Below are 24,184 nucleotides of genomic sequence, written 5' to 3'. Positions count from 1 at the left end.
ACACACGCACACACACACGCACGCACGCACGCACACACACACACACACACGCGCACACACACACGCACACGCACGCACGCACGCACGCACGCACACACACACATACACACGCACCACACACACGCACGCACACACCACACACACACCACGCGCACGCACACACACACACACACACACGCCCGCACGCACGCACACACACACACTCAAATAGTTGCGTAAGTCAATCAAATGTATTTATAAATCCCTTCTTACATCAGCTGACATCTCAAAGTGCTGTACAGAAACCCAGCCTAAAACCCCAAACAGCAAGCAATGCAGGTGTCAAATCAAATGAAATGTATTTGTCACATACACATGGTTAGCAGATGTTAATGCGAGTGTAGCGAAATGCTTGTGCTTCTAGTTCTGACCATGCAGTAATATCTAACAAGTAATCTAACCTAACATTCCACAACAACTACCTTATAAACACAAGTGTAAAGGAATGAATAAGAATATGTACAAAAATATATAAATGAGTGATGGTACAGAACGGCGAGGGCAAGATGCAGTAGATGGTATAGAGTACAGTATATACATATGAGATGAGTAATGTAAGGCATGTAAACAATTATATAAAATGACATTGTTTAAAGTGGCTAGTGATACATTATTACATCAATTTTCCCATTATTAAATGTGGCTGGAGTTGAGTCAGTATGTTGGCAGCAGCCACTCAATTGTTAGTGATGGCGGTGTAACAGTCCTGATGGCCTTGAGATAGAAGCTGTTTTTCAGTCTCCCGGTCCCAGCTTTGATGCACCTGTACTGACCTCGCCTTCTGGATGGTAGCGGTGTGAACAGGCAGTGGCTCGGTGGCTAGTAGATGTCCTTGATGATCTTTTGGCCTTCCTGTGACATCGGGTGTTGTAGGTGTCATGGAGGGCAGGTAGTTTGTCCCGGTGATGTGTTGGTGCAGACCCTCACTACCCCTCTGGAGAGCCTTGCGGTTGTGGGCGGGTAGCAGCTGCCATACCAGGTGGTGATACAGCCAGACAGGATGCTCTCGATTGGCATCTGTAAAAGTTTGTGAGTGTTTTGGGTGACAAGCCAAATTCTTCAGCCTCCGGAGGTTGAAGAGGCGTGTTGCACCTTCTTCACCACACTGTCTGTGTGGGTGGACCATTTCAGTTTGTCCGTGATGTGTACGCCAAGGAACTTAAAACTTTCCACCCTCCACCACTGTCCCGTCAATGTAGATAGGGGGCTGCTCCCTCTGCTGTTTCCTGAAATCCACGATCATCTCCTTTGTTTGTTGACATTGAGTGTGAGGTTGTTTCCTGACACCACACTACGAGGGCCCTCACCTCCTTCCTGTAGGCTGTCTCGTCGTTGTTGGTAATCAAGCCTACCACTGTTGTGTCGTCTGCAAACTTGATGATTGAGTTGGAGGGTTGATTGTGGCCACACAGTCATGGGTGAACAGGGAGTACAGTAGAGGGCTGAGAACGCACCCTTGTGGGGCCCCAGTGTTGAGGATCAGTGGGGTGGAGATGTGTTTCCTACCCTCACCACCTGGGGGCGGCCCGTCAGGAAGTCCAGGACCCAGTTGCACAGGGCGGGGGTCGAGACCCAGGGTCTCGAGCTTAATGACGAGTTTGGAGGGTACTATGTTGTGAAATGCTGAGCTGTAATCAATAAACAGCATTCTTACATAGGTATTCCTCTTGTCCAGATGGAACCTAGGAAGAAACCTAGAGAGGAAGGCTCTGAGGGTGGCCGGTCCTCTTCTGGCTGTGCCGGGTGGAGATTAGAAGAGTTCATGGCCATTAAGGCCAGATCGTTCTTCAAGATGTTCAAACGTTCATCGATGACCAGCAGGGTCAAATAATAATCACAGTGTTTGTAGAGGGTGCAACAGGTCAGCACCTCAGGAGTAAATGTCAGTTGGCTTTTCATAGCCGATCACTCAGAGGTCGAGACAAAGGTGCGGTAGAGAGAGAGAGAGTCCAAAACATCAGGTCTGGGACAGGTAGCAGGGTTCCATAGCCGCAGGCAGAACAGTTGAAACTGGAGCAGCAGCATGACCAGGTGGGACTGAGGACACAAGGAGTCATTGGGCCAGGTAGTCCTGAGGCATGGTCCTAGGGCTCAGGTCCTCCGAGAGGGTAGGGAGAGAGAGAGAATTAGAGGGAGCATACTTAAATTCACACAGGACACCAGATAAGACTTACACCATAGACTATTGCAGCATAGATACTGGAGACTGAGATGGGGGGTCGAGGGACCACTGTGGCCCCGTCCGACAGTGATATCAACAGACCACCAACTTACCATCCTGAGACAAGGCTGAGTATAGGCCACAAAGATCTCCTCAACCGCACGAGACCGAGGTGTGAAGGTTGTGAAGTCTCGTATACGGGCATTGAGACAGTAGTGTAACTCTTTCCCTCTTTTCCCTCTCTGCCTCTACTCCTCTCTCCCTCTCTCCCTCTACTCATCTCTCCTCTCTTCCCCTCTACTCCTCTCTCCCTCTACTCTCCTCTCTCCCGCCTCTCCTCTACTCCTCTCCCACTCCTCTATCCTCTCTCTCCTCCTCTCCCCTATCTACTCTCCTCTCTCCCTCTATCTTCCTCTCTCCCACCTCCCTCTACTCCTCTCTCCCACTCCCTCTTTCCCTCTACTCTCTATTCCACTTTCTTCTCCCTCTCTCCCATCTCCCTCTCTCCCTATCTCTCCCCTTATCCCTCTCTCTCCCCTTCTCCCTCTCCTAGGGTGGGTCTGTTCCGTAAATCTGGTGTGAAGTCTCGTATCCAACGCGTTGAGACAGGAGTGTGAGACCAGTCCCGACAGTGTGTTTTACGAGGACCAGTCAGCGTACGACGTAGCAGACATGGTTAAACAGTTTTTCAGAGACCTTCCTGAACCTCTACTGATCAGCAAGCTGGGAGAGACCTTCCTGCATATATACCAGTGTAAGAAACCACACAAACTGACGTACATGGACACACACTCATGGAAGCATGCACAGGGGCGACAGTAGCCTAGTGGTTAGAGCGCTGGACTAGTAACCGAAAGGTTTTGCTAATTGAATCCCCGAGCTGACAAGGTTAAAAATCTGTCTTCTGCCCCTGAACAAGGCAGTTAACCCACTGGCCTGGGTAGGCCGTCGTTGTAAATAAGAATTTGTTCTTAACTGACAGGAAACGGAACCTCACAGATAGCCAGTAGCATTAGCCTAGCGTAACCTAGCTGTGTTCAACAGGAAAGTGAACCTGACAAGATAGCCAGGTAGCATTAGTCTAGCGTAACCTAGCTGTGTTTCAACAGGAAAGTGAACCTGACAGATAGCCAGTAGCATTAGTCTAGCGTAACCTAGCTGTGTTCAACAGGAAAGTGAACCTGACAGATAGCCAGTAGCATTAGCCTAGCATAACCTAGCTGTGTTCAACAGGAAAGTGAACCTCACAGCTAGCCAGTAGCATTAGTCTAGCGTAACCTAGCGTGTTCAACAAGAAAGTGAACCTGACAGATAGCCAGTAGCATTAGTCTAGCGTAACCTAGCTGTGTTCAACAGGAAAGTGAATCTGTCAGGTAGCCAGTAGCATTAGCCTAGCGTAACCTAGCTGTGTTCAACAGGAAAGTGAACCTGACAGATAGCCAGTAGCATTAGTCTAGCGTAACCTAGCTGTGTTCAACAGGAAAGTGAACCTGACAGATAGCCAGTAGCATTAGTCTAGCGTAACCTAGCTGTGTTCAACAGGAAAGTGAACCTGACAGATAGTCAGTAGCATTTGTCTAGCGTAACCTAGCTGTGTTCAACAGGAAGTGAACCTGACAGATAGCCAGTAGCATTAGTCTAGCGTAACCTAGCTGTGTTCAACAGGAAAGTGAACCTGACAGATAGCCAGTAGCATTAGTCTAGCGTAACCTAGCTGACGAGATGCAATTTTCCTGATTTCTGGCCCATTTCTTCTCTGGTTGATCTAGTCACCCTGATTCTGTCCATCATCCTACAGGAGTAAAAACTCCAATAACTTCTGAATGGAATTATGAGACATGAGGTTTGGACCATTGGTTTTCCTAGGAGGAGTATCTTAACATTACCACTGATTAGTATATTCCACCATTTTTTGCAACACAGAAATCAATGTATGTTCCTAATTCTCCTGCAATATCCCTCCTCCCTCCCCTCTATCTGTCTCTCTCTCTCTCTCTCTCTCTCTCTCTCTCTCTCTCTCTCGCTCTCTCCTCTCTCTCTCCCTCTCTCTCCCTGTAGATGTCCCTAAGGAGCAGAGGTTGCAGGCCGTGAGGGCGGGCCATCTTGCTGATGTCAGACGAGAACAGGGGAGGTGCTCCAGACGCTGCTCTTCTTCCTGCGCGATGTCACTTCCTGTGTAGAGGAGAACCAGATGACCCCTATGAACCTGGCTGTGTGTCTGGGCCCCTCCCTGTTTCATCTCAACATACTGAAGAACGACAACCTGTCCCCCAGGTACACACACACACACACACACACACACACACACACACACACACACACACACACACAACACACACACACACACACACACACACACACACACACACACACACACACACCACAGAACATCTGCTGACCTGTACTGCATTAACAATGTGGTTTAGTTGTGGGCCTCCCTTCTGCTACCATCTCACTAACTCCTCCCCTCAGTCACTAACTCCTCCCCTCCTCTCCTCCTATAGGTCCATCCAGAGGAAGTCTGCTACAGGTCGGCCAGACCAGAAGGACCTTAAGGAGAACCTTGCTGCCACACAGGGCCTTGCTCACATGATCACTGAGTGCCAACGCCTGTTCGAGGTGAGAAACAACATCTCTGTTCAGAACTATTTCATAGACTAGTTAATACCTAACTGTAAGGTGATGACAGTTCACTGGACATTTAAAATGTGGATGCCGGCTCAAGCGTGAATTACATTTGAAAGTCAAGGGTAGTGTCAGGTCAGCACATTGTACTTTGTTTAACCAGTCCTCTTCCGACCGTTTGGCTGCGTTTACACAGGGAGACAAATTCCGATTTATTTGATTTTTCTTTCTAATTGGTCTTTTGACCAGTCAGATCAACTCATTTGTCTGTAATTGATCAGAATGTGGCTGACGGTGTACACAGCCTTAGTAATATACCTCATCACTGACAACACGCACAACTCCTGTCCCTTCAATCCCACAAGACATGGTAAACCGGTCCCATAGCTCCTAAATGGGAAGGCTGAGTTACTAGCGCCCCCTCTGGACGAGCTGTGTAAGACACGTGAGGAAGAGGAGGAGGAGGAGGAGGAAGGGTCCTACCACACACTCATGGAGGGGCTGGTGCGGGGCCTACTAAAGGAGGCCAGAGACAGCAGCAAAGGATGGGTATCCCGGGCTACCAGTGACCACACTGAACTGGCCTGCAAAAAGGTGTGTGTCGCGAACATAACATGTATACCATCACACACTCATACCATCACACACTCATACATCACACACTCATACCATCACACACTCATACCATACACACACTCATACCATCACACACTCATACATCACACACTCATACATCACACACTCATACATCACACACTCATACATCACACACTCATACCATACACACACTCATACCATCACACACTCATACCATACACACACTCATACCATACACACACTCATACCATACACACACTCATACCATCACACACTCATACATCACACACTCATACCATACACACACTCATACCATACACACACTCATACCATCACACACTCATACCATACACACACTCATACCATCACACACTCATACCATCACACACTCATACATCACACACTCATACCATCACACACTCATACATCACACACTCATACCATCACACACTCATACCATACACACACTCATACCATCACACACTCATACCATCACACACTCATACATCACACACTCATACCATCACACACTCATACCATACACACACTCATACCATACACACACTCATACCATCACACACTCATACATCACACACTCATACCATACACACACTCATACCATACACACACTCATACCATCACACACTCATACATCACACACTCATACCATACACACACTCATACCATACACACCCTCATACCATACACACTCATACCAGACACACACTCATACCATACACACCCATACCATACACACACTCATACCATACACACACTCATACCATACACACACTCATACATCACACACTCATACCATCACACACTCATACCATCACACACCCATACCATCACACACTCATACCATCACACACTCATACATCACACACTCATACCATACACACACTCATACCATACACACACTCATACCATACACACACTCATATCATACACACACTCATACCATACACACACTCATACATCACACACTCATACCATACACACACTCATACCATCACACACTCATACCAGACACACACTCATACCAGACACACACTCATACCATCACACACTCATACCATACACACACTCATACCATACACACACTCATACCATACACACCCTCATACCATACACACTCATACCAGACACACACTCATACCATACACACACTCATACCATACACACCCTCATACCATACACACTCATACCAGACACACACTCATACCATACACACCCTCATACCATACACACTCATACCAGACACACACTCATACCATACACACACTCATACCATACACACTCATACCATACACACACTCATACCATACACACACTCATACCATACACACACTCATACCATCCCACACCGCAGACATATTAGAATGAAGCACTAAGGCCAGAGGGGGTGTGGTATATGGCCAATATACCACGGCTGAGAGGCAAGACGCAACGTGGAGTGCCTGGATACAGCCCTTAGCCGTAGTATATTATCCATATACCACAAACCCCCGAGGTGCCTTATTGTTATTATAAACTGGTTACCAACGTAATTAGATCAGTAAAAATACATGTTTTATCATACCCGTGGTATACGGTCTGATATATCACAGCTGTCAGCCAATTAGCATTCAGGGCTCGAACCACCCAGTTTATAATATTGTAAGCACCTACACCCACAAACACATTCTTCCTAACGCCTCTGTGTGTGTGTGTGTGTGTGTGTTTGTGTGTGTCTACTCTAGGTGGGTGATGGTAACCCCCTGCGGCGGTGGCGTGTGTCTGTGGAGGTGTGTGCCCCGCCCAGTGCTGTGTTGGAGAGGCTGCTGAGGCAGCGCCCCCTGTGGCAGACAGACATGCTGCAGGAGAAGGTTCTGGAAACCCTGGACAGACAGACAGACATCTACCAGTACAGCTTGCAGAGCATGGCCCCACACCCCAACACTGACTACGTAGTACTGAGGTGAGTAGAGCAAATCACTTTGATCAGACGTGGCTCTTCTTCTTGTCACCTCTATCACTCTTTTTAACTCACTGACTGTCTGATGTTTTCTTTGTTTCCCTCTCTCTCTCTCTGTCTCTCTCTGTCTCTCTCTCTGTCTCTCTGTCTCTCTGTCTCTCTCTCTCTGTCTCTCTCTCTCTGTCTCTGCTTCTACCCTCTGTCTCTGCTTCTACCCTCTCTCTCTCTCTCTCTCTATCCTTCTCTCTATCCGTCTCTCTAACCTCTCTGTCTCTCTCTCTCTATCTTCTCTCCTCTTCCTTCCTTCTCTCTCTCTCTCTGCTTCTACCTTCTATCTCTCTCTCTCTCTCTTACCTTCTCTCTCTACCTTCCTTCCTCTCTCTCTCTCTCTCTCTCTCTCTCTGCTTCTACCTTCTCTCTCTCTCTACCTTCCTTTCTTCTCTCACTGTCTCTCTCTCTGCTTCTACCCTGTCGCTCGCTCTCTCTCTCTGCTTCTACCCTCTCTCTCTCTCTCTCTCTCTCTCTCTCTCTACCTTCCTTCCTCTCTCTCTCTCTCTCTCTCATCTCTCTCTGTCTCTCTCTCTCTCTGTCTCTCTCATCTCTCTCTGTCTCTCTCTCTACCTTCCTTCCTTCTCTCTCTCATCTCTCTCTGTCTCTCTCTCTCTCTCTCTCATCTCTCTCACTCTCTCTCTCTCTCTGTCTGTCTCTCTCTCAGGTCGTGGCGTAGCAACATTTCTAAGGGTTGCAGTGTGTTGGTGTGTGTATCAGTGGACTATGAGGACAGTCCAGCCATGGTATCAGTCAGAGGAGTGGTTCTAGAATCACAGTACCTTCTAGAACCCTACGGAACCGGGAGGTCCAGACTCACACACATCTGCAGAGTCGATCTGAAGTAAGGCTGTGTGCGTCCGTGTGCATGTGTGTAGTAACAGTCTGTTCTACTATTCATAGTCATGTTGTTGTTGTGTCCAGGGGCAGGTCTCCAGAGTGGTACAAGGTGTTATAACCCATGTTGTTGCTGTGTCCAGGGGCAGGTCTCCAGAGTGGTACAAGGTGTTATAACCCATGTTGTTGCTGTGTCCAGGGGCAGGTCTCCAGAGTGGTACAAGGTGTTATAACCCATGTTGTTGCTGTGTCCAGGGGCAGGTCTCCAGAGTGGTACAAGGTGTTATAACCCATGTTGTTGCTGTGTCCAGGGGCAGGTCTCCAGAGTGGTACAAGGTGTTATAACCCATGTTGTTGCTGTGTCCAGGGGCAGGTCTCCAGAGTGGTACAAGGTGTTATAACCCATGTTGTTGCTGTGTCCAGGGGCAGGTCTCCAGAGTGGTACAACAAGGTGTTTGGTCACCTGTGTGTCTCTGAGGTCCAGAGGATCCGTTCCTCCTTCCTCCCTCCAGACCCCCCAGGCCCCGAGACCAAGATCTGAACCCCAGGACCAGGGCATGAGGCTGGGCTACACCGCCAGGGAGCACGGCCCCAAGGACCTGAAGACCAGAGAGAAGTTCATGTAAAAAAACACAGGAGAACAGGAGGGCTAGAACCGTGGACCTTCGAAGCTTGAATAAAAGGGCTAGTTCCATGGACCTAGAACCAGGGAACCTAGAACCAGGGAACCTAGAACCAGGGAACCTAGAACCAGGGATCCTAGAACCAGGGAACCTAGAACCAGGGAACCTAGAACCAGGGATCCTAGAACCAGGGAACCTAGAACCAGGGAACCTAGAACCAGGGAACCGAGGAAGCAGGGGGGAAGACTAGTTCGACCTATAACTGGGAACCAGGGTTCTGGAAGCAGCGACCTAGAACCAGGGAACCGAGGAAGCAGGGGGGAAGACTAGTTCGACCTATAATTGGGAACCAGGGTTCTGGAAGCAGCGACCTAGAACCAGGGAACCGAGGAAGCAGGGAGGAAGACTAGTTCGACCTATAACTGGGAACCAGGGTTCTGGAAGCAGCAACCTAGAACCAGGGAACAACGACTGGTGATATAAAATGTAGAACCAGGAAATATGGAACAATCTATCAGGGATTCTTAAACTTTTTCAGAAATGGACTGTCCTCCCATGACCCAAATGAAGAAGAAATAGTGTGTGATGATAGATGTATTCTTATAACTCGCGACCCACCTCTCACATGCCCAGGGACCCACTTTGGGTGCCGACCCATAGTTTAAGAAACCCTTTTCTGAAACTTGGAACCAGAGATTTGGAACAATCTAATGTAGAACCAGTGACACTGAACAATATTGAACTTGGAACAAGGGATACGGAATGTTCTAGATTGAACTTGAAGACAAATCTGGACCCAGATTCACAAAACACTCCTTACGCAAAAAAAAACTTAAGTAGCTGCTTTAAGAAAAAGAAAAAAGAAGTTCATAAGATATCTTAATAAGATTGAATGATGTTCTTACGAACTCCTCAAATATCTTCTTATACAAATCTTCTTAAGATGTTTGTTGCTAGGCAACCGGTTTAGCTAGCTATCTAGCTAACAACGGTAATCATGTTAGCATATTTCCTACTGAGATTACTGTTCTTAAACATGTTCTTGGGTTTAAAATAATCAATACTGAAACTTTCAGATGAAGTTTGTGAGTGAATGAAACATGTTCAGTCGCTTTCATGAGCTTATTCTCTCACTGTCCAAAGTTTAAGACGAGGGTTTAGCTATCTTGGAATTAAGAACAAATCCAATAACTGTATTTTCAAGAATCTAATTTCTTCTTAACTTTTTGCTTAAGGAGAAACATAAAGAATTGACCCATAACATTTCCAATAACCTTTTTGAGGAATATAAACTTTGCTTAACTTTCTTCTTAAGTCTACAGTTAAGGAATAAAATGGCAGTTAAGAAATACATTTCTTCTTAAGAAGGTTTTGTGAATCTTGGGCCCCTTGGTTCCTAAAGCTTTATCCTTGCTCTCAGCATCAGCATCACTGTTCTTTTAAACTACTTTTATTATTATTCATTTTATTAGTTCTATCGTCTTTATTGTCTGTGTTAATTATATTATCTATTGTATTATTGTTATTTTAATATTATGACGTCATCATTGTTCTTGCATAATTGTTGTTTTTTTTAAATCCTGTTATACAATGTCTAGGACATTTATCCATTTCACTGCTTCTGGGAAGCGCGCGCGCGTGTGTGTGTGTGTGTGTGTGTGTGTGTGTGTGTGTGTGTGTGTGTGTGTGTGTGTGTGTGTGTTAGTGTAAATAAGTGATGCTCTCTGTACCAGCAGATAAAAATGTCTCTCATTACCCATCAGGACTTTATCATATTGATATGCTGATGTTATGGTCGTATCACATGTCCTAAAGCAATACTGTAACTATCTAATGTATTATAATATAACTGTACCATGCCGTTACCGTCAGGTTACTGAGCTGTTGTATAATGCTATACTGTGTTGCCATAGCAGTGCCATCGCCATGACGATACCATGGTGTTAGGTTGCTGTGGGGTTGACTTGGTGTTGCTTTAGGATCACCATGGTATTGCCATGGCGTTACTATGGCGCCGCTAAACCGTAACGTTGCTATGGTATCGTCATGGCTTTACCACGGAGTTACCATGGCACAGCTAAACTGTAATGTTGCTATGGTGTTGCTATGGTATCGCCATGGCTTTACCACGGAGTTACCATGGCACAGCTAAACTGTAATGTTGCTATGGTGTTGCTATGGTATCGCCATGGCTTTACCACGGAGTTACCATGGCACAACTAAACTGTAATGTTGCTATGGTGTTGCTATGGTATCGCCATGGCTTTACCTCGGAGTTACCATGGCACAGCTAAACTGTAATGTTGCTATGGTGTTGCTATAGTACCGCCATGCTCTGTGAGTGCTGTTTGCGTGGGAACAGTGTACTTGATTCTGACGTGAGCCATAGGGGATTATGGGTAAATGTGAGGAGATAGCTGAGGAGATCAGAGGGAAACAGGGTGGTTGACATTAGGCTTTAACTTAGTCTGGTCCCAGACCTGTTTGTGCTTTCAGAGGGAAACAGGGTGGTTGACATTAGGCTTTAACTTAGTCTGGTCCCAGACCTGTTTGTGCTTTCAGAGGACAACAGGGTGGTTGACATTAGGCTTTAACTTAGTCTGGTCCCAGACCTGTGTATGCTGTCATGACAACTTCTTGTTGCCATTATCCTGCGGCAGGTGGCTTCATTCCTAGACGACATGCAGTCCTCAACCAGTCAATGCAGACAGAATCATCTGATGTAAGACAATGCCTTGTCGGAGACGGCACGACCTTATCTGGAACCAGGCTAAGGTCAATGACAACAGGACCAGATCTGGAACCAGGTTTATGTCAACAGGACTAGATCTGGAACCAGGTTTATGACAACAGGACCAGATCTGGATCCAGGTTTATGTTAACAGGATCAGATCTAGAACCAGGTTTATGTTAACAGGATCAGATCTAGAACCAGGTTTATGTCAACAGGATCAGATCTAGAACCAGGTTTATGTCAACAGGATCAGATCTAGAACCAGGTTTATGTCAATGACAACAGGACCAAATCTGGAACCAGGTTTATGTCAACAGGACCAAATCTGGAACCAGGTTTATGTCAACAGGACCAGATCGGGAACCAGGTTTATGTCAACAGGACCAAATCTGGGACCAGGTTTATGTCAACAGGACCAAATCTGGGACCAGGTTTATGACAACAGGACCAAATCTGGAACCAGGTTTATGACAACAGGAACAGATCTGGAACCAGGTTTATGTCAACAGGACCAAATCTGGGACCAGGTTTATGTCAACAGGACCAAATCGGGAAGCAGGTTTATGTCAACAGGATCAAATCTGGGACCAGGTTTATGACAACAGGACCAGATCTGGATCCAGGTTAAGGTCAAGAGGGTGGAAGATACAAGGCTGTTTGTTTCTTCAGCGGAGAATAAAACTTGTAAAAAATACAACTGGAGTCTTGAGATTTCTCTCTTTCTTTATCTTTGTCCATTTATTTCTCTCTCTTTTCTCGTTCTCTCGCTCTCTCTGTGTGTATATGTGTTTTTATCTGTCCGTCCGTCCGTCTGTCTAGAACAAAGTTACTGAAACCAGCTGAACGTCTGATAATCTACAGGCTCTGAGTGTGACTACTAGTTAACCCTGTTGGAGTTGTATGTCTTTTAGATCGAGCAACATTCATCAGAACATTAACCTTTTTATTTTCTATTTCATCTTTATTTAACCAGGTAGGCCAGTTGAGAACATGTTCTCATTTGCAACTGCGACCTGGCCAAGATAAAGCAAAGCAGTGCGACACAAACAACAACACAGTTATACATGGAATAAACAAACGTACAGTCAATAACACAATAGAAAAAAAGTCTTTATATACAGTGTGTGCAAATGGCGTGAGGAGGTAAGGCATTAGCATCGAACAGCCCCCGTGATATGCAACTTTTCAGGGAAGTTAGGAACAAATGTACACAGGCAGTTAGGCTAACTTTTTCAAGCAGAAATTTGCATCCTGTAGCACAAACTCAAAAAAGCACCTCCTCCCAGCTGCCCACTGCGCCGAGGCTAGGAAACACTGTTACCACCGATAAATCCACAAAAATTTAGAATTTCAATAAGCATTTTTCTACGTCTGGCCATGCTTTCCACCTGGCTACCCCTACCCCGTTCAACAGCCCTGCGCTCCACACAACAACTCGCCCAAACCTCCCCCACTTCTCCTTCACCCAAATCCAGATAGCTGGTGTTCTGAAAGAGTTGCAAAATCTGGACCCCTACAAATCAGCCGGGCTAGACAATCTGGACCCTCTCTTTCTAAAATGATCTACCGAAATTGTTGCAACCCCTATTACTAACCTGTTCAATCTCTCTTTCGTATCGTCTGAGATTCCCATAGATTGGAATGCTGCCGCGGTCATCCCCCTCTTCAAAGGGGGAGACACTCTAGACCCAAACTGCTACAGTCCTACATCTATTCTACCCTGCCTTTCTAAGGTCTTTGAAAGCCAAGTTAACAAACAGATTACCGACCATTTAGAATCTCATCATACCTTCAATCTGGTTTCAGAGCTGGTCATGGGTGCACCTCAGCCACTCTCAAGGTCCTAAACGTTATCATAACTGCCATCGATAAGAGACATTACTGTGCAGCCGTATTCATCGACCTGGCCAAGGCTTTCGACTCTGTCAATCACCGCTATCTTATCGGCAGACTCAACAGCCTTGGTTTCTCAAATGATCGGCTCGCTTGGTTCACCAACTACTTCTCCGATAGAGTTCAGTATGTGAAATCGGAGGGCCTGTTGTCCGGACCTCTGGCAGTCTCTATGGGTGCCACAGGGTTCAATTCCCGGGCCGACTCTGTTCTCTGTATACATCAATGATGTCACTCTCGCTGCTGGTGAGTCTCTGATCCACCTCTATGCAGACAACACCATTCTGTATATTTCTGGCCCTTCTTTGGACACTGTGTTAACTAACCTCCAAGACGGGCTTCAATGCCATACAACTCTCCTTCCGTGGCCTCCAACTGCTCTTAAATGCTAGTAAAACTAAATGCATGCTCTTCAACCGATCGCTGCCCGCACCTGCCCGCCCATCCAGCATCACTACTCTGGACGGATCTGACTTAGAATATGTGGACAACTACAAATACCTAGGTGTCTCGTTAGACTGTAAACTCTCCTTCCAGACTCACATTAAACATCTCCAATCCAAAAATAAATCTAGAATCGGCTTCCTATTTCACAACAAAGCATCCTTCACTCATGCTGCCAAACATACCCTCGTAAAACTGATCCATCCTACCGATCCTCGACTTCGGCGATGTCATTTACAAAATCGCCTCCAACACTCTACTCAATAAATTGGATGTAGTCTATCACAGTGCCATCTGTTTTATCACCAAAGCCCCATATACTACCCACCACTGCGACCTGTACGCTCTCGTTGGCTGGCCCTCACTACATATCCGTCGCCAAACCCACTGGCTCCAGGTCATCAAATAGTTTCTGCTAGGTAAAGCCCCGCCTTATCTCAGCTCACTGGTCACCGTAGCAGCACCCACTCGTAGCATGCACTCCAGCAGGTATATCTCACTGGTCACCCCCAAAGCCAATTCTTCCTTTGGCTGCCTCTCCTTCCAGTTCTCTGCTGCCAATGACTGGAACGAACTGCAAAAATCTCTGAAGCTGGAGACTCTTACCTCACTCACTAGCTTTAAGCACCAACTGTCAGTGCAGCTCACAGATCACTGCACCTGTACATAGCCCATCTGTAAATTAGCCCATCCAACTACCTCATCCCCATACTGTATTTATTTATTTATCTTGCTCCTTTGTACCCCAGTATCTCTACTTGCACATTCATCTTCTGCACATCTACCATTCCAGTGTTTAATTGCTACATTGTAATTACTTCGCCACCATGGCCTATTTATTGCCTTACCTCTCTTATCCTACCTCATTTGCACATGCTGTATATAGATTTTTCTACTGTATTATTGACTGTATGTTTGTTTTACTCCATGTGTAACTCTGTGTTGTTGTATGTGTCGAACTGCTTTGCTTTATCTTGGCCAGGTCGCAGTTGCAAATGAGAACTTGTTCTCAACTGGCCTACCTGGTTAAATAAAGGTGAAACATTATTATTTATTTTTTTTATAAAATAGGCCATAGTAGCGAAGTAATTGCAATTTAGCAAATGAACCTACTGAGCCAACCAAAGATGCCCTGAGGCCTGGACACACATCAGCCCTCAGACTTAGGATGTCACCTCCCTTACCCAGAGGTGACCAGCCCTCCTCACTCAATCCAGTACACTCTAAGAAAAAAAGTGTTGGTAAGTGTTCCACAAAGAACCCTGTATGGAAATGGTTCTACGTGGAACCCTTTTGGATTTTAAAGGGTTCTCCCACAAGGACAGCCGAAGAACCATTTTCTGTTTTGAATATAACCTTTTTATGACAGTGCACATCACTCTACCACTCTTGAAGCACTAACACACAGTTTCCACCACATTACGTACACGTACAATACCACTGTTCTCCCACTAGTTATTCCTCAGCATGGCCACTAAGTGGCGCTGTTGACCTGATGTAGAACCTGTAGATCTTTTTAAAGAGCTGAATAGACAGATTAGTAGAGTAGATTATTGTTCATATTTGGCTAGACATGCAGCACAATATAGTTTACTGTTGACTGTAACTATATTATTTACATTTCTTGATGCTTCTAAGTGGCTGTTTGATGAAGGTCTGCTTAGACTGAAACTCAATATATTTGTATTATTTACATCCAATAAATATGCTTAATAATGTTTTGCAATGTCGAGAGGGTTGTGTCTCACCATGTGATGTGGGACTAAGAATATGGGTTTCAGGAATCTAGAATATGGGTATCAGGATTCTAGAATATGGGTATCAGGAATCTAGAATATGGGTATCAGGAATCTAGAATATGGGTATCAGGAATCTAGAATATGGGTTTCAGGAATCTAGAATATGGGTATCAGGATTCTAGAATATGGGTATCAGGAATCTAGAATATGGGTATCAGGAATCTAGAATATGGTATCAGGATTCTAGAATATGGGTATCAGGAATCTAGAATATGGGTATCAGGATTCTAGAATATGGGTATCAGGAATCTAGAATATGGGTATCAGGATTCTAGAATATGGGTTTCAGGAACCTAGAATATGGGTATCAGGAATCTAGAATATGTGTATCAGGATTCTAGAATATGGGTATCAGGAATCTAGAATATGGGTATCAGGATTCTAGAATATGGGTTTCAGGAACCTAGAATATAGGTATCAGGAATCTAGAATGTGGGTATCAGGAATCTAGAATGTGGGTATCAGGAATCTAGGGTACAGTCACAAATGGCACCCTATTCCTTATATATATGATTCCTTATATATATATGAGAGAGAGAGAGAGAGAGAGAGAGAGAGAGAGAGAGAGACCAGCCCAACAACACCCAGAGGGCAGAAGGTGGAGATGGACAGCTGCCTAAGAGAGCAGGCTGCTCTGCAGACTGAGGTGAGAGAACTTAAAGAGGAGGGAGAGGAACACATAGAACAGATAACAGTACTGAAGGAGGAGGGAGAGGAACACATAGAACAGATAACAGTACTGAAGGAGGAGGGAGAGGAACACATAGAACAGATAACAGTACTGAAGGAGGAGGGAGAGGAACACATAGAACAGATAACAGTACTGAAGGAGGAGGGAGAGGAACACATAGAACAGATAACAGTACTGAAGGAGGAGGGAGAGGAACACATAGAACAGATAACAGTACTGAAGGAGGAGGGAGAGGAACACATAGAACAGATAACAGTACTGAAGGAGGAGGGAGAGGAACACATAGAACAGATAACAGTACTGAAGGAGGAGGGAGAGGAACACATAGAACAGATAACAGTACTGAAGGAGGAGGGAGAGGAACACATAGAACAGATAACAGAAGGACCTCAACATGACAGCAGGACATATGCCCAGGTCATGAGCAGAGCAACAGGCCCAACCCCCACTATTACACCCGCCCCCATCCTGCAACCTAAGAGGTATGTACATTGGCTTGCGAAAGTATTCACCCCCCCTGGAATTTTTCCTAATTTGTTGCCTTACCACCTGGAATGAAAATAGATTTTTGAGGGGTTTGTATCATTTGATTTACACAACATACCTACCACTTTGAAGATGACAAATCATTTTTATTTTGAAACAAACAAGAAATAAGACAAAAAAACTGAAAACTATTCACCCCCCCCCCCCCCCAAAAGTTAATACTTTGTAGAGCCAACTTTTGCAGCAATTACAGCTGCAAGTCTCTTGGGGTATGTCTCTATAAGTTTGGCACATCTAGCCACTGTGATTTTTGTCCATTCTTCAAAGGAAAACTGCTCCAGCTCCTTCAAGTTGGATGGGTTCCGCTGGTGTACAGCAATCTTTAAGTCATACGACAGATTCTCAATTGGATTGAGGTCTGGGCTTTAACTAGGCCATTCCAAGACATTTAAATGTTTCCCCTTAAACCATTGGAGTGTTGCTTTAGCAGTGTGCTTAGGGTCATTGTCCTGTTGGAAGGTGAACTTCCATCCCAGTCTCAAATCTTTGGAAGACTGAAACAGGTTTCCCTCAAGAATTTCCATGTATTTAGCGCCATCCATCATTCCTTTAATTCTGACCAGTTTCCCAGTCCCTGCCGATGAAAAACATACCCACAACATGATGCTGACACCACCATGCTTCACTGTGGGGATGGTATTCTCGGGGTGATGAGAGGTGTTGGGTTTGCGCCAGACATAGCATTTTCCTTGATGGCCAAAAAGCTCAATTTTAGTCTCATCTAACCAGAGTACCTTCTTCCATATGTTTGGGGAGTCTCCCACATGCCTTTTGGCAAACAACAAATGGGATTGTTTATTTTTTTCTCTTTAAGCAATGGCTTTTTTTCTGGCCACTTTTCCGTAAAGGCCAGCTCTGTGGAGTGTACGGCTTAAAGTGGTCCTACGGACAGATACTCCAATCTCCGCTGTGGAGCTTTGCAGCTCCTTCAGGGTTATCTTTGGTCTCTTTGTTGCCTCTCTGATTAATGCCCCCCTTGCCTGGTCTGTGAGTTTTGGTGGGCGGCCCTCTCTTGGCAGGTTTGTTGTAGTGCCATATTCTTTCCATTTTATAATAATGGATTTAATGGTGCTCTGTGGGATGTTCAAAGTTTCTGATATTTTTTATAACCCAACCCTGATCTGTACTTCTCCACAACATTGTCCCTGGGAGAGCACCTTGGTATTCATGGTGCCACTTGCTTGGTGGTGCCCCTTGCTCAGTGATGTTGAAGTCTCTGGGGCCTTTTAGAACAGGTGTATATATACTGAGATCATGTGACAGATCATGTTACACTTAGATTGCACACAGGTGAACTTTATTTAACTAATTATGTGACTTCTGAAGGTAATATGTTTCACCAGATCTTATTTAGGGGCTTCATAGCGAAGGGGGTGAATGCATATGCACGCACCACTTTTCTGTTTTTCTGTAAAAACAAGTTCGTTTTTTCATTTCACTTCACCAATTTGGACTATTTTGTGTTTGTCCATTACATGAAATCCAAATAAAAATTGATTTAAATTACAGGTTGTAATGCAACAAAATAGGAAAAATGGCAAGGGGGGTGAATACCTTTGGGCACTGTATCAGAAGCTCAATATGCTCTGCTCACCTACTGTAATGGTCTGGGCCTAAACCACACAAAAATAACACTAGACACTATGGAACACAAAGCTTTTACTATCTCATCCTGGAATATACAAGGTCTGAGGTCATCTGCCTTTGGCCTAAAGAGCAGGAACCCAGACTTCATCAAAGAAATTGGAAATACAGACATTGTCATCCTACAAGAAACATGGTACAGAGAGACGGACCCACTGGTTGCCCTCTAGGTTACAGAGAGCTGGTAGTCCCATCCACCACACTACCAGGTGGTATAGAGGAGATGGACCCACTGGTTGCCCTCTAGGTTACAGAGAGCTGGTAGTCCCATCCACCAAACTAATGGGAGTAAAACAGGGAAAAGACTCAGGGTGTATGCTAATTTTGTATAAAGCAGATCTAACAAACTCTATTAAATTAGTCAAAACAGGAACATTTTACATTTAGCTACATTTTACATCTGATTTACTCAATAAATTCATGGGAGTTTATATACAGAGTGTGTAACTGTCTTTATTTTTATAGCTTATATTTTATTTGCCATTAGTCAGCAACTCTACATAAAATAATTTTCTCTGGGTGTGCGCCAGCTCATGTTTTTTATTAGAAATTAAAAAGGAAATGACCTCAACAGAGAAAAATGTCCTCATGTGTGCTACCTATATCCCCCCACTAGAATCCCCATACTTTAATGAAGACAGCTTCTCCATCCTAGAGGGGGAGATCAACCATTTCCAGGCCCAGGGACACATGGCACACCACTAGTCTGCGGTGACCTAAACGCCAGGGGCCTCATTTATAAAACGGACTTACGATCAATGTTCATCTTAAGTATGACTTACGCAGAAAACCACCTAGAAGTAGTTATTTATAAAACCTGACTTTGACCTGGAAGTGATCTTATGTCTGTCTAGACCTGACGGAAGAGATTTTCCTGCTGGTTATGTTTGGCTATTCTTTTCCCTTGCAGTTTAAGGTCAGACCATTTATTTTTCACATCAGCCACAGTTATGTCTTGCTGCCCCACCTCGTTCACTGCAGCGGCGAAACACTCCCAAGATACCTGTTTGGCTTTGTTTGTCAACCCACTATTTAGTCCACCGAATAATACGTGTTGCCTGTCTTCAATCTCCATCGTCGTGATCTCGTCTTCCAGAACGTTTGCTTTTCTCTTTTGGTCCACGGCTATTCCTGACTAAACCCTCATTTGTGCTAGCATTCTATAAGGGGAAATTGCTGATTGTAAGTCACGTTCAGGTGCCGTCAATGTTAAGTTAATGAGAGATTTATAGATCACAGGTGCATAAGTTGCAAACGGGCTTCTTAGAAGTGGCCTAAGCAAGGTTTTTTATGCTCAGTATATTTTATGAATCCAACGTCAACACACAGTTGGAAATTATCTTACGACTAAGTTCAAGTATAAATATAAGATTTTTTTTATTTATAAATGAGGCCCTAGAACTGGACAAGAACCTGACACCCTCAGAACATAGGGGGACAAACACCTGCCTGGAGGTGACAGCATTCCCTCCCCCATATGCCCCCCTAGACACAACTACGACAACTTAACTAACAAAAACAGGTCACAACTCCTGCAGCTCTGTCGGACGCTGGGTATGTACATAGTTAATGGTAGGCTTCGAGGGGACTCCTATGGTAGGTACACCTATAGCTCATCTCTTGGCAGAAGTACTGTAGACTACTTTATCACCAACCTCAACCCAGAGTCTCTCAGAGCGTTCACAGTCAGTCCACTGACACCCCTATCAGACCACAGCAAAATCACAGTCTACTTAAACAGAGCGATAGTCAATCATGAGGCATCAAAGCCAAAGGAACTGTGTAATATTAAGAAATGCTATAGATGGAAGGAAAGTAGTGTGGAAATCTGCCAAAAAACTGTTAGGCAACAATAAATTCAACCTTTCTAGACAATGTCCTGGACAAAATGTTTCCCTGTAATAGTGGAGCTGTAAACTTGGCATTAGAAAACCTAAACAGGATATTTGACCTCTCAGCTTTCCTATCAAATAAAAAAAAATTCAAGCAGACAACCTAAGAAAATCAATAACAATGACAAATGGTTTGATGAAGAATAAAAAACCTAATAAATTGAGAAACCTATCCAACCAAAAACATAGAGACCCAGAAAACCTGTGCCCACATCTTCACTATGGTGAATCACTAAAACAATACAGAAATACACTACGGAAAAAGAAGGAACAGCACGTCAGAAATCAGCTCAATGTAATTGAAGAATCCATAGAATCTATCCACTTCTGGGAAAATGTAGAGTTGTCTATCCAAAACGGAGATGTTTGGATAAACCACTTCTCCAATCTTTTTGGCTCTATAACAAAGAACAAACAGCAAAAACATATTCATTATCAAATGCAAATCTTTGAATCAACTATTAAAGACTACCAGAACCCACTGGATTATCGAATTACTTTGAATGAACTACAGGGCAAAATACAAACCCTCCAACCCAAAAAGGCCTGTGGGGTTGATGGTATCCTAAATGAAATGATAAAATATACAGACCACAAATTTCAATTAGCTATACTTAAACTCTTTAACCCTTGTGTAGTCTTAACATTCTGTATACTCCCCTTGTCCTAAGGGTAAAAAATGATCTGCCTTCACTAAACCCCTAAAATAGAGCAGCTTAATTAATTGAATTTTAAACCCCAAATCTATTTTGCACGAAGTAACAACCTGTCATTCATCACCAACTTTGTGAATATCTGGGTTTTCCTTCTTCACAATGCAGAAAAACTGCATTTAATCAGTGGACACCACTTGTTTTTATTACAACACACCTGTCATAGTTGTTTTCTTTACTAAAGTAGAGGTTTATTATTATTATTGCTAAAGGTATTGCATAGATGTAAACATATTTTTTTTAGCAAGAGATAAGATTCAGCCCCCTGAACAGCTTTCACAAGCGCTGCAGAGGCTGCTGTGTGGGGGAGGCGCTCCCTTCTTTAAATATGTGGGGTTACAAGTGCCTTTCCCAGCTGCTCCAGGAACACCCTCCTCTTGTTCCGCTGATCAGCCATCCAGGTAGGGTTGATCTTGTTCCATATCACAGATGCATTGCATGAGGACACATCAGTAATGTTATGGAAGATGACCAGGGGCCAGCAGGCAGTCATCCTCCTGCAGCTGTAAGTTCCAATCACCTTGTCCAGGTTGTCCACGCCTCCGTTGTTGTGGTTGTAGTCCAGGATGATGGCTGGCTTCCTGTCCTCACGATCTCAGCCGTTTTGTGCAGTGTGCTCAGGAGGACCACATTCTTGTTCCTCTTTGGTAGGTAAGAAACTAGAGTGGTGGTGGGGGTGAAGGCAAACTTTGATGAGAAGGCCTCTCTCCCCCTTGTTGCGAGGAGTGCAGGGGGGAGCTCAGGCTTGTTCTTTCTAACTGTGCCAACTATGGTGATCTTCCTCTTCAGGAGCTGCTGGCTGAGTCCATAAGAGGTGAAGAAATTGTCACGTGACATTGTGCCTCCTCAGTCGCCCTGTCACATCAATCACAACCCGCGTCTCCTGGTTCTTCTCCGGGCCTCCACTGGTCAGCTTCCCTGTGTAGACTTGCATCTTCCAAGCGTAGCTGGATTGTGCATCACAGGCCACCCATATCTTGATGCCATACTTTGCTGGCTTGCTGGGCATATACTGCTGGAAAGGACAGCGACCTTTTGACAAAAGAGATTACTATCAGTAATTAGTATCAGTGTCACAGAAAACAATCACATACATCAATGAAATTTCAGCAATACATATTAAAATTAGCAGTGAAAATCACTTACATTACCGATATGAAATGTAACTCTGAATGGAATCAGGTGCTCATCCACTGTTACTTCAGGCCCAGGGTTGTAGAGGTATGGCCTCATCCACTGTTACTTCAGGCCCAGGGTTGTAGAGGTACGGCCTCATCCACTGTTACTTCAGGCCCAGGGTTGTAGAGGTACGGCCTCATCCACTGTTACTTCAGGCCCAGGGTTGTAGAGGTACGGCCTCATCCACTGTTACTTCTGGCCCAGGGTTGTAGAGGTATGGCCTCATCCACTGTTACTTCAGGCCCAGGGTTGTAGAGGTACGGCAGACGCTCCACCCACTTCTCCCAGACCTCTCTTATGGCCGTCAGTTTGTCTTTCACATGTCTTGCAGATCTTGGTTATCAAATCGTGGCATTCTTGAGAAAGTGTGAAAGACTTTCAGTGGCATCATGTCACGGAAAATCACCCTTCCACTCCGCATCCCAGAGACTACATGTAGCCTCGCCTCGGGACCTATACACACCCTCTAAGATTAGCAGCCCTATATAGGCACGCAGGTCAATCTCATCCATCCTTTTCCATTTGTCTCCATATTTACAGAAACCCTCCAAATGTGTCATCTCCAGGATGATTTTTTCGATGGCTGGTGTGATGAACATGTAGAATGTTGAGGTGGTGTCCTGGGCAACTGCATGTCTTGTGGGCCCTGGGGTCATCCTTATGACATGTTGTGCTGCCATCCTGCCCTGGTTGTCATATGGTGACAAGGACCATGTTATTTTGCTGTTCTTTGACAAAAATGTCTTTCAGCTTCGGGGATTTCTTCTTCATCTGAAGATGGTTCATCGTGCTCTGGGTTATATTCTTCCCATCTTCTTCTTCAGATACCTCCTCCTCTTCTAAATCATTGTTCTCTTGTTCCTCCTGGACGTCTGAAAAAATCTGATCTACGACCTGTTGGGCACTGAAACGTGCACTCATGGCTTCAGCAAAGAGAGAACTGGGGGACTGTCATCTGCAGCACCTTTATAGCCTCTGACTGCATTCCCCATTAGTAAACAATGCTTTCAAGAAATGTTTATTTTGTCTGAAATGTTGTTTATTTTGTCTAAAATTGTTTTTATTTTGTCAATGAACTTGAGTCATGTGTGGGATCACGGAGGGGAGATGCTGCACATGCACAAGAACCTTTTAGTTTAGTCTGAGTTCAATCAGTAGCAAAGGCGATGTTTCACTTTTTCTAATGTTGGGGTCACTCTAGGAAAAGTAGAAAAATATAATTTAGAGTCATTTTTTACATCATCCTCAGCTCTGGCATATTTCCCAATATTTGGAACCAAGGACTGATCACCACAATCCACAAAAGTGGAGACAAATTTGACCCCAATAACTACCGTGGGATATGCATCAATAGCAACCTGGGGAAAATCCTCTGCGTTATCATTAACAGCAGACTCATACATTTCCTCAGTGAAAACAATATACTGAGCAAATGTCAAATTAGCTTTTTACCAAATTACCGTATGACAGACCACGTATTCACCTTGCACACCCTAATTGACAAACAAACAAACCAAACCAAAACAAAAGTATTCTCATGCTTTGTTGATTTCCAAAAAGTTGTTGACTCAATTTGGCCTGCTATACAAATGGAAAGATGTGTTGGGGGGAAAAACATGCAACATTATAAATCCATCTATACAAACAAGAAGTGTGCGGTTAAAATGGGGAAAAACACACAATTCATTCCACATGGCCAAAGGGTGAGACAAGGATGCAGCTTAAGCCCCACCCTCTTCAACATATATATAAACAAATTAGT

At 44.7% G+C, this 24,184-nt stretch overlaps 1 protein-coding gene across 1 annotated transcript; it reads left to right on the top strand.

The window, feature by feature from the left end:
* The first annotated feature begins 5,107 nt into the window (after nt 1–5,107).
* LOC115184133 (stAR-related lipid transfer protein 13-like) lies at nt 5,108–12,315 on the top strand. The gene is made up of 5 exons (XM_029745123.1): nt 5,108–5,119; nt 5,213–5,419; nt 7,165–7,382; nt 8,095–8,271; nt 8,688–12,315. The coding sequence occupies exons 1-5, from the start codon at nt 5,108–5,110 to the stop codon at nt 8,803–8,805; spliced, it is 732 nt and encodes a 243-aa protein (XP_029600983.1). The 3' UTR covers nt 8,806–12,315.
* The last annotated feature ends 11,869 nt before the right edge of the window (nt 12,316–24,184 follow it).

Source organism: Salmo trutta, unplaced genomic scaffold (assembly GCF_901001165.1).
Source record: "Salmo trutta unplaced genomic scaffold, fSalTru1.1, whole genome shotgun sequence".
In the NCBI taxonomy this organism is placed as follows: Eukaryota; Metazoa; Chordata; class Actinopteri; order Salmoniformes; family Salmonidae; genus Salmo; species Salmo trutta.
This window is presented reverse-complemented; position numbering and strand designations above follow the sequence as displayed.